Here is an 18,530-nt window from a genome sequence, read left to right on the forward strand (position 1 = left end):
ACAGGAAATATTCAAAGTGTTGGAAAAAAGGTCCTACAACCAAGACTACTCTACCCAACAAAGCTACCATTTAAAATTGAAGGAGAGATAAAGAGCTTCCCAGACAAGAAAAAGCCAAAGGAATTCAGTACCACCAAGCCACTACTACAGGAAATATTAAAAGGACTTCTTTAAGAAGAAGAAGGGGGGAAACAAACAAACAAACAAAAGATCAAGAATATAAATAGCACAATGACAACAACTATGTACCTATCAATAACCACTTTAAATATAAACATAGCAAATGCTCCAATCAAAAGACATAGGGTAGCTAAATGGATAAGAAAGCAAGACCCATGCATATACTGTCTGCAAGAGACCCACCTCAGATACAGATAGACTGAAAGTAAACGGCTGGAAAAAGTTATCATGCAAATAAAAATGAGAAAAATCTGGGGTAACAATACTCATGTTGGACAAAATAGACTTTAAAACAAAGACTATTAACAAGAGACAAAGAAAGACATTTCGTAATGATAAAGGGATCAATCCAACAAGAGCACATAACCCTAGTAAACACCTATGCACCCAACATAGGAGCACCTAAACAGATAAAAAAGTATTGTCAACATAAAGGCAGAGATCAACAGGAACACAATCATAGTAGAGACTTTAACACCCCACTGATAAGAATGGACAGATCTTCCAGACCTAAATCAACAAGGAAACAGCGCCTTAAATGATACACTAGACCAGATGGATTTAATTGATATATTCAGAGCATTTCACCCCAAAGCAGCAGAATATACATTCTTTTCAAGTGCACATGGAATATTTTCCAAGACAGACCATATACTAGGGCACAAAACAAGTCTCAATAAATTTAAGAAGACTAAAATCAAGTGACTTCTCTGACCACAATGATATGTAACTAGCAATCAATCACTAGAAAAAAAACTGAAAAATACACAAACATTTGGAGGCTAAATAACATGCTACTAAATAATGAATGAGTCAGTAATGAGATCACGGAATAATTCAAAAGATACCTTGAGAGAAACAAAAATAAAAACACAATGACCCCAAATCTATGAGGTCCTTCAAAAGCAGTCTTACAGGGAAATTCATAGCAATGCAGGCCTACCTCGAGAAACAAGAGAAATCTCAAATAAATAGTCTAACTTTACACCTAAGTGAACTGGAAAAAGAATAGCAAACAAAGCCCAAAGTGAGTACAAGGAAGGAAATAATAAAGATCAGAGAGGAAATAAACAAAATAGAGGCTAAAAAAATCAATACAAAAGAGCAATGGAACCAAATGCTGGTTTTTTGAAAAGATAAACAAAACCGACAAATCTTTAATGAGATCCATCAAGAAAAAAAAGAGAGAGGATCAAAATAAATAAAATCAGAAGGGAAAGAAAAGTGACAATGGATACAAAAAAAATACAAAAATAATTAGGAAAATACTATATGCCAACAAATTGGACACTCTGGAAAAAATGGATAAATTCCTGGAAGCATATAACTTTCTAAGGCTGAATCTAGAAAAAACAGAAAATCTGAACTGACCGATTACTACTAATGAAATTGAATTGGTAGTCAACAAGCTCCCAACAAACAAAAATCCTGGATGAGAGGACCTCACAGGTGAATTTTACCAAACATTCAAAAAAGAACTAACACCTATTCTTCTCAAACTATTCCAAAAAATTCAAGAGCAGGGAAGGATCCCAAACTCATTTTACGAGGACACCATTACCCTGATTTCAAAACCAGACAAAGACATTACAACAAAAGAAAACTATAGGGAAATATCCCTAATGAACACAGATGTAAAAATCTTCAAGTCAAATTCAGCAATACATTAAAAAGATCATATACCACAATCAAGTGGGATTCATTTCTGGTATGCAAGGTTGGTTGAATATCCACAAATCAAGTAATGTGATACACCATATAAACAAAATGAAAAATAAAAATCATATGATCAGATCAATAGATGCAGGAAAAGTGACTGACATAATTGAACACCCATTTATGATAAAAACTCTCAGAAAAGTAGGAACAGTGGGAATATATCTCAACATAGTAAAGGCCACATATGAAAATCCCTCAGCTAATATCATACTTAATGGGGAAAAGCTAAAAGCATTCTCCTTAAGATCAGGAACAAAACAAGGATTTCCACTTTCACCACTTTTATTAAACATAGTACTGGAAGTCCTAGCCACTGCAATCTGACAAGAAATAAAATGCACCCAAATTGGAAAGGAGGAAATAAAACTGTCATTCCTTGCAGATGACATGGTATTATATATAGAGGACCCCAAAGATTCCACCAAATAACTATTAGAACTGATAAATGAATTTAGTAAAGTAGCAGCATACAAAATTAATACTTAGAAATCGGTTACATTTTTATACACCAATAATAAACTATCAGAAAGAGAAATTAAGAAAACAATGCCGTTTACAATTGCATATAAAAAAATACATAGGAAAAAATTTAACCAAGGAAATAAAAGACTTCTACTTAGAAAATTATAAAACATTGATGAAAGAAATTAAAGAAGATATAAATGGAAACATATACTATGCTCATGGATAGGAAGAATTAATATAGTTAAAATTTCCACACTACTCAAAGAAATCTATAGATTCAATGCAGTCCCTACCAATAAATGATTGGATAAAGAAGATGTGGTACATATATACAATGGAATATTACTTGGCCATAAGAAAAGTTGAAATATTGCCATTTGCGACAACATGGATGGATCCTGAGATTATCATGCTAAGCGAAACTGGTCAGACAGAAAAGTCAAGAAACATATAACTTCACTCATATGTGGGATCTAAAACTGAAAGCAACAAACAAACAAGACAAACAAAGAAACAAACACTCATAGACCCAGACAACAGTTTAGTGGTTATCAGGGGTTAATGGGGGAGGGGTGTGGTAGAAGAGGGAAAGGGGGTTCAAATACATGGTGATGGAAGAAGTGACTCTGGTAGGTGAACACAGAATGCAAGACATAGATGATGTATTATGGAAATGTACACTTGAAACCTACATCATTTTACTAACCAATGTCACCCCAATACATTTAATAAAAATTTAAAAAAAAAAGAAAAAAATACCAGTGGCATTTTTCACAGAATTAGAATAAATAATCCTAAAATTTATATGAAACTGTAAAAGATCCCAAATATCCATGAAAATCCTGAGAAAGAAGAACAAAGCTGGAGGTATCATGCTACCTGATATTAAATTATACTACACGCCCGTAGTAATCAAAACAGCATGGTATTGGCATTAAAAACACATTGGCATTAAGACACATAGATCAATGGAACAGAATAGAGAGCCAAGAAATAAATCCATGCCTATATCGTCATTTAATCTGTGACAAAGGAAGCAAGAATATACATTGGGGTAAAGACTGTCTATTCAATAAATGGTGCTGGGGAAACTGGCCAGATACATGCAAAAAAGGAAACTGGAACACCTTCTTATGCCGTATACAAGAAGAAACTGAAAATGGATTAAAGACTTAAATGTTAGACCTGAAACCATAAAACTCCTAGGAGAAATTATAGGAGGTAAACTCTCAGATGTTACCCTTAGTAATATTTTTACTGATCTATCTCCTTAGGCAAGGGAAACAAAAGAAAAAGTATACAAATTGGACTACATCAAACTAAAAAGTTTTTTCACAGCAAAGGAAACCACCAACGAAATGAAAAGACATCTGACTGAATGGAAGAAGAATTTTGCCAATGATACATCTGATAAGAAGTTAATATCCAAAATTGATAAAAATCTCATAGAACTCAGTACTCACACACACACACAAAGAAATAATCCAATTAAAAATGGGCAGAGGACCTGAATAGACATTCCTCCAAAAAGGAAATACAGATGGCCAACAGACATAAGAAAAGATGCTCAACATCACTAATTACCACATAGATGATGTGATGATACAAACCACAATGAGATATCATCTCACACCTGTCAGAATGGCCATCATCAATAAATCAACAAACAAGTGTTGGCGAGGATGTGGAGAAAAGGAAACCCTCGTGCACTGTTGGTAGGATTGCAAATTGGTGCAGCCACTATGGAAAACATACGGAGGATCCTCAAAAAATTAAAAATAGAACTATCTTATCACCCACCAATTCCACTTCTGGGTATTTATGCCAAGAAATTCAAAACACTAATTTGAACAGATATATGCACTCCTATGTTCACTGCAGCGCTATTCACAATAGCCAAGATAGGAAAGCAACTTAAGTGCCCATCAATAGATGATTGGATAAAGAAAATGTGGTACATATATATAATGGAGTACTTTACTATGAAAAAGAATGAAATTTTACCATTGGCAGCAATATGGATGGACCTAAAGGGTATTACGCTAAGTGAAATAAGTCAGACTGAAGAAGACAAATATGATATGATCTCACTTATGTGTAGAATCTAAAGAACAGAACAAATGAACAAACAAAACAAATAGACTCCCAGATACAGAAAACAAACTGATAGTTGCTAGAAAGGAGGGGTGTTCGGGGGATGGGTGAGAAAGGTGAAGGGATTAGGAAACACAAATTGGTAGTTACAAAATAGTCGTGGGGATGTGAAATACAGTATGAGAAATATAGTCAATATTGTAAAAACTATGTAGAGTGTCTGACTTATCAGGGGGAATCACTTCATAAATTATATAAATATCTAACCACTCTGCTGTACACCTGAAACTAATATAAAATAATACTGAATGTCAAATGAAAAAAAAGTTACGGGATGTAAAGTAGAGTAGAGGAAATATAATCCATGGTATTGCAATAGCTATGTACAGTGTGAGATGGGAAGTAGACTTGTTGGGGTTATCACTTTGTGAGGTGTGTAAATGTCTAACCAATATGCTGTTTTGTATACATGAAACTAATTTAAAAAAGAGGCCAGAGACTAGAAACAGCAGAGGCTTGCTCTCTCTGTTGCTGGTATTAAAGAAGTAAGCTGCCATGAATTCTGCCAACCACATGAGGGTGTTTGCAAGCAGATCCTTCCCTAGTCAAACCTCTAGCTAAGAACAAGCTTTTAGGTTTTGAGTTATATTTAGAAAGACTTTCCCTATTCTAAGAGTATAAAAATTTTCCCCATGTCTTTTTCTAGAATTTTTGAATTTTTGTTTTTGTACATTTAAAAATCTTTGATCCATTTGGAATTTAATTTGGCTTAAGGTATGAGGTATGGATAAGTTTATTTTCCAGATGACTACCCAGATATCTTAATATTTCTTATTTAGCAGTCTAACTTATTCTCTCCCAACCCCAGTCTGAGAGCCTAATTTTTTTTCAAGAATTCTCTTATATATTTGGATTATCTTTTAATATTTTGGGAGCATTATTTCTTGAATGTAATTTGGTACATTATTTCTTTGAACACGTTTCAGGGGCGTTATTTCTTAGAAGTCAGGAGTTTCACATTATTTATCTTTGTATCTCCATCACTTAGTCCATTGTTTAGATCGGGGTATAGTAGACTCTCAGTAAAGGCTTGTTGAATGCATGAAAAAAAGTACTCTCCTTCCAGACAAGATGTTTTCCAACAGTGAGCTAGTCAGGTAGACAGATGACGAGAAACACATTCTAAGATTAAAAAAACCACATATCTATATAATACTAGTTTTTTCCTATAAGCACTCTACTTTATCTTCATCAATGACTGTGGATTGATTTTAATAAGGTAAAAAGAGAAATCCACCCCCCCTCACTTGTACACTCAAATCATGGTGGACTTATTTGAATCAGACTTCTTCAAATCAATTCTATTCTTTTTTCAGTTCTTGAATAACTTTCCAACAGAACTAGTTAATGACAGAGGCTGTGAAAGGGGTGAGTCCTACATTTTATATAGGGTCAGAGAATATCGCTGCTCCTGGAAATGCCCCTGAAAGCTGTCTGTACTAGATCCCAGGATGGCAACATGCTCTCTGGGAGGGCGGGACAATAACAGCTGTCAAAGCCATGACACTAGCCAGTCACTCTACTCTCCAACACATGATATCACTGGTTGATCTATAATTGTTGGAAGTAGACTACTCTGAAATTATTAGGATTTAACAACATAGTTAATTACAGGAAAAGCCAACAAAGTGATCACGAATGGGGAAGAGAGCCTGGTATGCTTCCGTTTTCATTGCATATTCATGCAGAATAAGGAAGAAAGTGAAGGGGCCCTCCTTTTCACATGCAACATATGTTAGTTTCCTGCATCTCATTGCCAGTTGTAAATGGATCCATGGCTGAAATACCCTGTCCCTTTCTGGCGGCCCTCATGGGGCCCCACTGGCTGGCTGAGTGAGTCAGGAGCACAGTTCCTGGCATCACGTGAGACCAGGAAGGCGGAGAAGGGGCCCTGGTGCAGAGCGCTTGCTCACCTCGTATTCCTCCTTGAAACCGTAGCCCTCGGCACACTTCATCTGCGTGATGTGTTGAAGCAGGTCTGCCACTCGGATGGCAGGGTGGAGCTGCCCCGTCTGGTAGGGCACATCGGCGGTCTCCCGCTTCTTGTATGTGTGGGACTGCACCAAGCTGCTGGTGTCGCTAGCCATCGTGTGGGTTTCGTCTAGGAGAAGAAGGCATGGAAAAGTGAGGGAGAACTAGCAGGCTATAACAGAGTCACCGAGAATGCTAAGAAGCTGCTGCTGACATCCCCTGAACCTGCAGCTGCAATAATCCCTACGATGGCTCAGCAAAAAGAAAAGTTAAATGTTTAGAAATTTAAATGGGATTGGCAATACTGATAGGAATGAGGCAGACATTTTTAATTTTTTAATTTTTTTTAACAAAGCAGTCCAAACGATATATTGCTTTCACAAAGCTGGTTGATTAAGAACCCTTTAGCCTTTCGGTGCTAAAGTTTATGGAAGTTTCGGTCTGAAACTTCCTCAAGGCCCGGTGCAAAACCAGTCTTGTGTTGCTAACAATGATTAGTTACCTAGCTTGTATGATGAAGTAAATAAACTCTGTACAAATGTTCTGTGAGCAAAATAAAAGTGCACAAAATGGGTTGGCTTATAAAGCGAGCAATGAGGATGTGGACTTGATGCATGACAATCGAGAAAAGCGGAAAAAGAAAAGGGAACTTGGTTGGATGAGTCACTTTGCATGCTCCAGTATCAGAAAACTTGACAATGTGTTGTGGACCGACACATCACACATGGAATGTTCTACAAGAGCTAACATGCAGGCCAACACACAGCAGAACCAGCTGGCTTGTCAGGATCTGCAGATGAGACACACACTCCCATTCCCTCCACACCTTTTCCATGGGGAGAATGGGGGAACTTACCATTTATTGGCACTTTTAAGAAGATACATATCAGGAGAAAAGAGGAGGAGAAAAAGGAAACAGGGCATAAGCAATAGTACTGTGTGAATAATTACAGGTAGTTTTTACTTTGTGCTTTAGTTTTACAGTTTTCTATTCATAGGGAGTCAGAGGGCAAAGCCTCCATTCTCCCATCATGTTAGGATGGAGGTGTTTAATTTAAGTGCTCAATAACAAAAAGGAGGTTAAAATAGTATCATAATTGCTTTTCATCCCCATGAACCAAGTAATGACTAAATAAGTATTTGACACATTTTCTCATTTGAAGTTCTTGAACAAGTCAACCAAATTGTGCTACAAAATTAATGTCAAAATTTGGTCAAATGCATAAAGAGGCTATATTTTAATGGAAGACTACTAGTAAATTAGATTAATGAACTGCAGAAATTGTAGCTATTAAAAATGTTTTATGCAGGAAAGTGCTATTAGATTAAGAGTTCCACATTCTACAGGTTAACTCATTATAATGCTGAATCCCTTTAGCTATTTTATGATTAAGGATGTGTCTCATCAAAATATAATGCTAAAGTCACTTAAAATGAGGACATTAAATCAAAACTGATTTGAGGTAAAAAATAAATTAAAACATATAAGAAAGGATATGGTCAGTTTTTTTTTTTTAATTAGCATATTGTTCATCTATAGGGAATTCAGCTATGGAGTTTGTTTTTAAACTGAGAAGTTCAGCTTTAAAAGAAATTTAGTTTAAGGGCACTTGGTTAGCTGGGTCTGGTTTGAAAACCTCACTTCTATCTGCATCGCAAAGCACCTGGGATGCATGGCATGAAAGGTGGTACACAAGTGTGTAGCTATGTTGCTGTTGCTGAAATGGCACCTGGATCACTACAAGGTGGCTAAAGACACAAAGACAAAATAAAAAAGGGTGGTAAGTTGATTTTATGATTCTTTTTTTCATTTGGATTTGCTTTGAAATTTAGAAATTCGTTGGTTCCCATTTTTTTAGAATAGTCACAAAGACACCAGGAAATTTTCACATCAGATTTGCTTGCTGGCAACTGCCAAGCTCATCAAGTGGGATACAGGATCCGTGTACTGAATCCACTGAGCGTTTAGCTACTCCATCAGGAAGTTCTGTTCTCTATACTAAAATAAATGGAACATTAATTAGTTTCCTCCCTGTGCCTCTCTCGTTCCCTCAGTTTTGTACCTTTTGGGATGAACATAATTAAATGTCCTCCATTGTGGCCTGACCTTCTAAACTTCCCCTAAAAGAATCACTTGGGTCTTTCTCGTGGATCCACAGGCACCCAGGCAGTGCTGTGATGCCGGGCCAGGCATTCTCGGAAGTTTTCACCAGGTAGAAGCTGCAACCACTGTCCCCATTGTATGTTATCATCTCCCCCTGCCTGGTGACATCTTGGCCTCATTACTAGTATGGACGTGTCTCAAAGCATTTAAACACCACAGAGACTATCTAAGAAAAGTACTATTATCCAGTGCTTAGATATCAAAGAGGGAATAGAAAGTTTCACGTGTGACATCCGTTACGAAATTGGGTCACCTAACCTAGTAAAATTCTTGCTTCCACCCAAATTAGTGATTAATCAGTTTCCTCTGGCTTCTTAAAAAAGAATTATTACTGATACAACATATCATTCATCATTAATTTCCTATATTTGTTAAAAATTACTCACCAACATTTTTTTAAATTGAAAGTTATGCCTAAGAGGAAATCAGAAATGAAGCTTCTCACTGACAGTCCCGATGGTTTTCTAAGAGCTGAAGATAAATTCTACTTATATTCTTCAATAAAGTTCCTTGAATTTTCAACAAACCAGCTGAAAAATCTTGAATTGTAATGAAGGCTGTGCTTTTTTTTTGGGGGGTGGGGGGAGAATTCCATCCATTCATCCATCAGTTTTTTTTTTTTTTTTTTTTTTGCAAGAAAATAATATGAAGGCATACTAAAGCTCTACACTTTAGGGCTGGGCACCTCAGCCTGCGAGAATAAAAGGTGAAGTATTTAATTGTGCCAGGCTCCTAATCACAGCAGACATTTCTTGTCTGAATGGAAATATATTTTATACAGCTTAAGTTCTTTCCAGTTTCAAGTGATAACCTCACTAACCCTTACTATGCAATATACAGATTCACATTTGTACCAGGTAATGTGGAAAGAACAGTTTCCAAACATCACCATTTGTTATGTTGGTGTGTGTGTGTGTATATATATATATATATATATATACTACACCTGATACCAGTTATTTGTCTATCTGGCAGACTTATTTTTCACTATGGGCATCATTTTTGCTCCTTGAATTGTCTGCTCAAACGATTCTCTCTCGGTAAAGAAGCCTAACCAACTTTAAAAGATGTCATTAGTGTACATAATAACAAAGCAGTGACTTTAAAAAATGGTATTTGTTTAATAAGCTTATCTAAATCCTGCTGTGAAATCTGAACATTTTCTTCCCTCTGACAATACATGTCTTAGCCCTCCCCACTCACAGCTCCCCCAAGGTCAGAGCATCTACTAAAGGAACTGCGGAATGAATGCCACAGCACACAAAGAAATCGCAAATCTTCGCCTATCAAAAGATTCTGCAAATGTCATCTGCATGCAGATTGCATTGTTCAGGTGCCCAGGATTAGGCTGTGCCCCTCCCTTATGGGAAGAGTGAAAATGCAGTTTTTTTCCCCTTACTGTTGGTACTAAAAGGTGAGAGCTTTAGTGGGTTTTGTTTGTTAGCCACCAAGATGGTGCAAATTCAAAAATTCTGGTTTATGTCCATTCTTAAACTTCTGAGTTTTTTCCTCAGGCAACAAATTCCTCAGGCAAAAACACCATCAGGAAAAAAAATCTCCCTCTTTACAAAAATCATAACAACTTAGAGGAAAGAGAAGCACAGGGGGAAAATTATGTTGCAAAGATATAGACGCTTGTAAAGAGAATTAGGAGGCAGAAGTCAGACAGCTGTGAGGGTGGAGCTCTCGCTACGATGAATTGTTATATACCTGGAAGTCATTTGTATTGGGCTCCTTGTTGGAAAGGTTAGTGGTAGAACGAGAACACAGCAGTGATACACTCGGGTTATATATGCGTCTCAAATGCAATAGCAGCTCATGCTTGTTTGGTAATGCCATTTCACAGCCAGGTAATGCCATTTCTCCTCACCCTTCTTACACTGGACAAATGGGATTTTTCTTTTTTGTTTTTTTTCTTTAGCTCCCCGCTGGGAACATTTCATGTTTTCAGTGCATTCTGCCCCACATTTTATTTCAAACATTTGATGTCATTTCTAGTGACATCTGATACATAATAAACCATTTGATTATAAAGTGCCATCTTGTCATTTTGCTGTTGAGAACATCAGCTCCTTTGAAATTCCACTGTGTGACATACACTTTGGAATACTGGGGGTGCCCTGAGAGGTTCTGAGAAAGGGTAGGGGGCCAAAACTCTATTGTGATTATTTTCTGCATAACATTGAGCATAATTAGAAAAATGCTGTTTTTGAAATTGAAGTTTTTAGTGCTTAGCAATAACTGAAAATAACAAGCTATTTTCACTTTTATGACTATCACATTGGACAGAATTCAGCTCTTGGAAGTACACAGCTGAGTGATGACATACTGTGTTTTTCTCTGGGATCAGACCTGACTTTAAATTCAGAACATAGGAAGGGAGATTACTGGAGCTGGGATTGTTCATTTTGAACCTTTTGGTATCATTTGCAACATGCATGAGGCAAGTCCTTCTTATCAATGGAGACTGTTCGGAGAACATCTTTTTACTATCTACGCCCCACCCCACCACCCCAGGCCACCCACCACCCCCGTGGTGTCTTGCTTACAATCACTGCATCATACAGAATTAAAACTCCAGTCTCCTACAGAGTGGCCACTGACTTTCTAAATTACTCCTGCAATAAACTATGATAAAGGGAAATGTTCTCACCTAAAATTGCAGTTGGCACAAATGGGTCTGTCATACATCATAAGCAGGTCAATGCAGAGAAAGTAAAAAGAGAGAGAACAGTAAATGATTGATGAAAGGCCCCCCAATATCACCATAGAAAGCCACAGAAAGCATCGGGTTATAAGACATCAAACATATTAAGCTCCTAAAGCATTATGGACAGCAAAGTGAGAACTGACTGAATCTGATTGTTGGGGGTTATGAAAAGATGAAACAATGGAAAAATCTGTTACCTGGGTAATAGGAGTTAGGCACCGATGTGCTCAGTGTATTTGTTTTCATTGTAAAGGATGATGGTGAAGACACAGCTGTAAATAAGAGAAAGGCTAGTCAGTGGTTGTAAAGAGGCAATATTTGAAAATATGGCACTCTGAGATCACTCACAGGAACACCATGCTGGTGTCGACTTGACTGAAGAAACGTAAGAGGGCTGCTGAAGTCGATGTGGTATATGTTACAATTCCCCACTGTCTCTAGGGGAACTACTTGTATTTTAGGGAACGAGCACCCTTTTATCACTTAAAATATTTTCTTACCCCACCAATGAAGAAAAACACCCAATAACCACAGCTGCCATTTTGAATGAGAAATTCATTAGCGTTCTAGCCTTCGCTTGTATGTTCTAGTATCACACAAACTGATTTTTCACAACTAAGAGTATGAGAATGTGTCTCCACGTGGTTTTTTTTTTTACAGTTTGGTAAATCCTCCCCTTCCTCAAATTCTGGATATTCAGAGAATTTTCCATGATGCTGTGACCCAGTTTATGAAAAATGAAGGTGATGCTTCATGTGTGCTATACTTAAGGTGAGAGCTGCATGTCTACATATTGTCCCATTAGTCTTTCAATCCTCCTAAAAATGCTTACTTTTATTTGGAATACTCCTTGGAAACACTCAAGATTTAACTACTGTACTTTTTATTCTTCCCTCTTATTTTTTTTTAATATATTTTTCTTTTATTTACATATTTTTTATTTTTCAATTGTATTTTTCAATTACAGTTGACATACATTGTATTAGTTTTAGGTGTACAACACAGTGATTAGATATTTATATAACTTATGAAGTGATCACCCCATTGATCTAGTACCCATGTGACATGATATGTACTTATTACAGTATTATACCTTAAGCTGTACTTTACACCCTGATGACTATATTGTAACTACCAACTTGTACCATATATTTTTTCTATAAGCTTAATTTTTTAGAAGTATTTTATTTATGGAAAAATTGCTGAGATAGTACAGGGAGTTCCCATATACTCCACACCCAGATTTCCTTATTATCAACATATTACATTAATACAGTGCATTTCTTACAATTAATGAACCAAATTAACTAAAGTCCATGATTCATTCAAATTTCCTTAGTTTTTGCTTAATGTCTTTTTGTTGTTGCTTTAAAGTCAATCCCATCCAATTTATCTGATTCTGTTGAAAGTGGTTATTTCCTATTTCCAACGTCTTAATTGATTAGTGCTTTAAAAACACTTTAATTTCGTTAAAGTGTAAGGATAAATGATTTGAATGTGCTCAAGTGGGTTAAAAGTAAGTCTAAATCTTAACTCATCTGATGTAGGTATATGATTTATTAGATGCTGAGTTCCTGACCCAATTACATCATTGTATTATGGGAACCACTACCAAATCCCTATAGATACTATATGTTATCTTTATTCTGATGACATGTTAATATATTTTAGCTCTCCTAGAGAAGCTCCTTTAGGATAGTGTTTTACTTGTGTTTATATTTCTAAAGTGTAGAATTAGTAAATAACAGAACAAGAACCAGAACCCAGGCTGCTTGTCATTGATGAGATATTTTTCTAAAACACAGAAGTATCACATTTATAATGCATGTTTATGGTAAGCTGCCAGGAACAAAAAAGAGCAATTGATGAAAATAAAAACAAAAAACCCAGGTACCTATAAAATATGCTGGAGTCAGCAAGAATAATGTCGATTACCTGTAGACATTTTTATGCAGTTGGTAAACACGTGCAAAGCAGATACAAAATAACTATGTTTATTTTCACCTTTTAAAAAATATTTTAAATACTCTGTCTTTTTAGTTTAATAAAAATCAAACCAATTCCCACTATATATATATGTATTTTCCCCCTTTTATGTACAACTCCCATTTGCTTTGGTGGACAGAGTATCCCCCACTCTCATAAACGTGCTGGTGCTTATTTTTAAAATCTCCAGTCTCATGTCTCATTGTCTCATTTCTAAAAGCTACTCTCCTCCCAACTGCTAGCACGTTCTCCCAACCCTAAGAGATCTCAAACATTCCCAGACTTGTAACAGGTTGGGGTTGGAAGCCCAGTGGGCTAATGAACACTTTTCCTCCCTCAGTAAGTGCTCTCTTATTTTAAAGGCAGTAAGAGAGCATTATGATAAAATTTGCCACTGGGGTCTGTCCTCATGGGTGAAATTTGATGAGACCTACTCATTGTTCAAAGAGTGGGAGGAAAATAGAACGTCTATTGATGTTTCCTCTGTTGGTTTTATTGATGGGAGGCACAAAATAATGCCTAATGGCAGATGAGCCATGGAAGCTCTTGCCAGTCTCTGCAATAGTCCTCTTTGCATGAGCATTTTTGGATTTCCACAGATGCATTCACTTTTTAAAAAGTAGCTGCCAAGTTAAATTTCCTGTCCAGAGGCAAACATCCCCTGTTGTTGAAAATTCAAAACCCCAGAAACGGCTAATATAAGTATTTGCTTTTTGAGCAGGCAATTCCAAGGAAATTTATTCGTGAGGAATTTCACCATGAAACAGAAAATTGGAACATTAATGGGTTATCCTGCAAAGTGAGAACGTACATCTGTGTGGTCCCTTTCATACCGACGTTCAAGAAGCAACTGCAACTACAAAAATTCTAACCTTGTCTGTGGTCGTCGGAAGGACTTCTCCCATCTCAGCCCACAACAAATGCATCATAAGTTGCTTTATTTTGGCAGTTAAGTGAGATATATATATATATATATAAATTTAAATATATATAAATACATATATATACACCTATACAATTTTTTTAATGAAAAACATTTGCTACAAAAAGGCAGAGAAAATTCTATGAAAAAGCAGGATGTAGTTTGCGGTGTACTAAAGCACCATAGATTCTATCACCTATGCTGAAAATGACAGGAAAGGGCAAAGAACAATGGCCAAGGCTGAGGGGTGCTGGGCTGCCCACTGGGGTCAAAACTGCGTCTCCGGAACTCCCGCCCCACCGGGCTAGTAGTGCATGTAGAATAAATAAATGTAGCACCTCTAAGCTGGAACAGGTGGACAACTGTAGCCACCACAAAAAGAAAGAAGTAGGCAACTGAACTCTCTGAAGGCTTGCTGAATGTAGGAGAAAGACACGGCATGGAGAAGGCATGTGCGGTGACCAGGTGGTGACTGGAGAGAGGAGTGGATGGGCAGAGCTACAGAATCAGAACAGGCCAAATGGGCGTCAGGACACAAGCGCACACTGTCCACACTGGTATCAGTCCTCTCCCCGCGGAGGGGGCCGATGCCTGTGCTTCTCAGTCAGGAGGGCCTCAGCACGTCTGCATTTTTATTAGTAACGGCGACAGCTGTACTTTTATTCCATCCCCATGCTGTCCAGCATCCTGATTGTGCAGCCAGGGTGCGTGGCAGTCTGTGGCACGGATTTTACACAGTGAAGCAACCTCTGACCTTAAACCCAGCAGGGTCGAGAACCACAGTCAGGCATACATCATGGAATTTACTTCTGGTCTCTGAGAAGATCACCAGGGACACCACTGCTCTTTTTGTATTTCATATAATCAATGTAATTGTTACTTTCTAAAATCACGCCTTGTACCTGGCTCACAGGTGGTAGTATGAGAAGGTATCAGCTGAGCTCTGTTTACCCACCTGGTGTGAAATGTAACACATGTGAAGTGGAAATACAGTTTAACTTATTAATTGCCAGTGATAGCCCTATAATAAAGGCAGAACCTGTCAGCTAAAGAAATAAACAATGAACTTGCTACTGCCATTTAGTGAACAGTTTTATAACAAGTTTCCCTTGTGTAATTCCACACCTGGCTACATTATAAATAGGATCTAAACAACAAAAAGGATGATGAGAAGCAGGTGCCTTCCTCTTGGAGAGGAGAGAAGCCTTTGTCTCATTGTTCTCTAAGTCTTTATAGAAACATAGTTGTGGCTTCCTATGTTCTCTGATCTGGCTCTGTCTCCTTTACACTGTATCTCACCTAAGCAACCTGTGGCACAGAGAAGTTGCCAGGACCATTTAAAGGAACTAGAGAAACCAATAAGGCATTAGAATTATTTAGGAACTTTTTGTTTTTTAATCCCCCAGTACCATCTGGAATTCTGGAAGACCTCTGAGATGCAGTAGAAGCCAAGAAACGCGGGCACTTACATCTCCCGTTCAGGTTGTGCGTGTCCATGAAGGAGAAGGCCTCATCGCAGTTGGTGCCTTGCTCCGCGTAGCTCTTGTCCATCGAGTTCACCATCACAGTCATCTCTTGCCGGGTGTTGCTCATTGTCTCCTTCCGCTTCTTGGCTAGTTTCCTGAGAACAGAGTTCATTATATATAGACATGCATGGGAATAGAAAATGGGGCGCTGACATGTGTAATGACAAAGAATCAGGAAAACTTCTACTGAATTAATCGTTTTCATCCATTATTGTGCCTTCTGCCGTAGACATCAGGTTCTCTGCCAGCTGCAGAGCCAGAGATGAAAAACATCCACTGCCCCTCACATAAATCCACAGTGATATGAGGAAAATGCACAGCCTAATATATTAGTTTCTGTTCTTCCTACTATACACTAAAATAAAATGGCCAATGACCCTTTTAATTTAGTACAACGAAATCATTATCTATTTACGGATATGCTTCTAGTTAGTAACCTTTTACTAAATTATTGTCTACACTTCAATATTCAGTGTCAAAAAGTAGATCCCCCTAGTAAATATTTACCAAACGAAACTAATAATCTAAGGATGAATCTAAGAGGCATATGGTAGAATTAAAGAACAAAGCTAGGTGAGGAGTGAAGAAAGTATAATTGGGGTGTGTGCCTAAACAGAGCAGGCTGGACACAGAGGCCACACAGGAGAGGGGAGCTCAGGCTTCAGGGGTATTGGAGGGGCATATCCCAAATTCTCAGATGGCTGTGACACTGGACCAAATCCCAGGTGAACCCAAGTTAGTTCCCCATTGAGGTTTGTCACAGAGCAGAAGGTGAAAAAACTCAAGTTGTTGCTTTCCCTGGAAAGTTTAACAGAGAAGTGTCCTTGTTCTCTCCCTCAGTGGAAGATAATGCAAAAGGCTGAGGAAGGCAGAGAGATTTCCAGTTCTTTTGGGGATATAGTTTAACACTGGCCTCCACATCCTTTTCACTGACCACGAAAAGCTCATAATCTAAAGTTGAAGATACCTGGGCGAAAGCCATAAACGTAAGGGAAACTGAGAAACAAATAAACAGTTAAAACACATTTTATAGCTCTTACTACCTGAGGTTGTTTTATGAACCCAAGACAGACAAGAATAGAATTAGAGATGCTTAAGGAGAAGGTATAAAGTGAAGAGGTTTAAGAAGACGGTGGCACCGTAATACCAAAAATATTATGTCCTAAAATATTCTAATTCTGCCTAAGCACCTAGCAACATTTACAAAAGAAAATGGCAGCTATTTCTAGTAAATCATCTTGACTCTGATTGACCTAGGACACAGCCGAATTTCAAATAAGTCACATAATCAAAATCACCCCCATATTGGGTCATTGCTAATGCAATGTAAGGCATTAACAACATTAGACCAGATGGATAATCGTTATTATCATTTCCAAATGCCACATAATCCAAATGCTTTCTTGCCTGTAGTTATAATAATCTTTTAATGTCATACTTTGAAGGCAGAAGTTTTCATGAATAAGTTGCCCTTTTTATTGTTGGAGAAAAGATACACTTTTTTTTTTTTTTAAACAGAAAAATAAAAATCACTTTCTATGACAGTGTTAATGTTGTAAAGATTTTTAAAAGTGAGCCCGAGTGGCTCTGGGCGCTGGTGTTCCTTTCTCCCCAGCACGCAGATCATCTTCTCCAGAGCCCCTTGTTTTCTAACCCACATGCTAGTCTGAGAGGTAGAGCGTGCACTTGGATGTTCTCAACAGGTGTGCTGAAGAGGGACGGCTCCAGGCTCAAGCTCCACAGCTGTGGTTACAATAATACATTTTCTCTCCACTTCTGAATCTGCCAACTCATTGGAAAAGCATTCTAAGGCCAGGTCTCCCCAGGAACACCGAAGTAGAGAACTGAGATAATTAACTCTATAATTCAGGCCAAAGATCCCCATTTTGCTGGGATTTCTTTGATTTGCTTTCGACTGATTTATGCTGATAACTGCCTCAATATTTTCTTTTGTTCTGCTATGAAGAAAGGCATAGTCAAGTTCATCAGACTGCCCTCTTTGTCATTTCTTGCTTGTATTCCTCTAATCCTTACAGGTTAGGAAATGACAGTGAATGGGCTTTTGGTGTTGTTGTTGGTGGGAGATGGTGGTAGATGAAGGGATGTGGGCACCAATGAAAGCCAAGCTTGTACTGGAAAAACTCTTCTCCTTTCTAATTCTCCAAATGTGTGAACTAATTTAAGTGATGTCATGCTACATACTTCATTGGTGATCTCCAAGCACAAAAGAAGCCCCTTCAGGACTCATGAGAGCCTGTTCAAATCAAACGGTGGTCCCGACAGGGAGCCACAGCTTTAAGCTCACGTCCATTTATCAGAACTTACCAGAGGGTTCATGAACCCTCTGCAAAGGTCAGCTCACGATGTTCTCAGCAAGTCTTCCTGCATTAAACTTACCTTCTCACCACATTTTTATTTGCATCAGATATCACAAACAAAAACATCTCACTGGGGCCAGGCAGGTCACGTAAATGAGTGAAATAGGTATAAGACAATAAGGAGCGGTAGAGACTAGAAAAAAGGAATGCGGAAAAAGTCACTCATCTGCAACAGACGGAAGCCTCATGGAGGTCAGACATTGTAAATTTCAGGAGAAACCAAAAATCAAAATTTATGTGAATTCTTTTAATGTTTAAGTGTCGTCATATAATTCAAATTAAAAAAAAAATACTATGTGGCCCAAATAAAGCATGTTTGTGTGCACTTCTGCTCTCCATTAATGACAGCACTTAG

The 18,530-nt window shown here is 37.7% G+C and overlaps 1 protein-coding gene across 11 annotated transcripts in view; it reads right to left on the reverse strand.

Moving 5' to 3' along the window:
- Positions 1-18,530, reverse strand: part of PTPRM (protein tyrosine phosphatase receptor type M) — a 799,491-nt gene that overhangs the window by 174,149 nt on the left and 606,812 nt on the right. For 4 of the 11 annotated variants that reach the window (XM_033087233.1, XM_033087223.1, XM_033087230.1 and 1 more), the window contains 5 exons: positions 15,741-15,892; positions 11,561-11,635; positions 11,307-11,333; positions 7,346-7,357; positions 6,432-6,619 (listed from right to left, as the gene is read on the reverse strand). In XM_033087233.1, the coding sequence (XP_032943124.1) occupies positions 6,432-6,619; positions 7,346-7,357; positions 11,307-11,333; positions 11,561-11,635; positions 15,741-15,892 (454 nt within the window). The remainder of the gene's footprint in view (positions 1-6,431; positions 6,620-7,345; positions 7,358-11,306; positions 11,334-11,560; positions 11,636-15,740; positions 15,893-18,530) is intronic. The other 7 variants (XM_033087234.1, XM_033087226.1, XM_033087232.1 and 4 more) reach the window with 3 other exon arrangements.

Source organism: Rhinolophus ferrumequinum, chromosome 19, assembly GCF_004115265.2.
Source record: "Rhinolophus ferrumequinum isolate MPI-CBG mRhiFer1 chromosome 19, mRhiFer1_v1.p, whole genome shotgun sequence".
NCBI lineage: Eukaryota > Metazoa > Chordata > Mammalia > Chiroptera > Rhinolophidae > Rhinolophus > Rhinolophus ferrumequinum.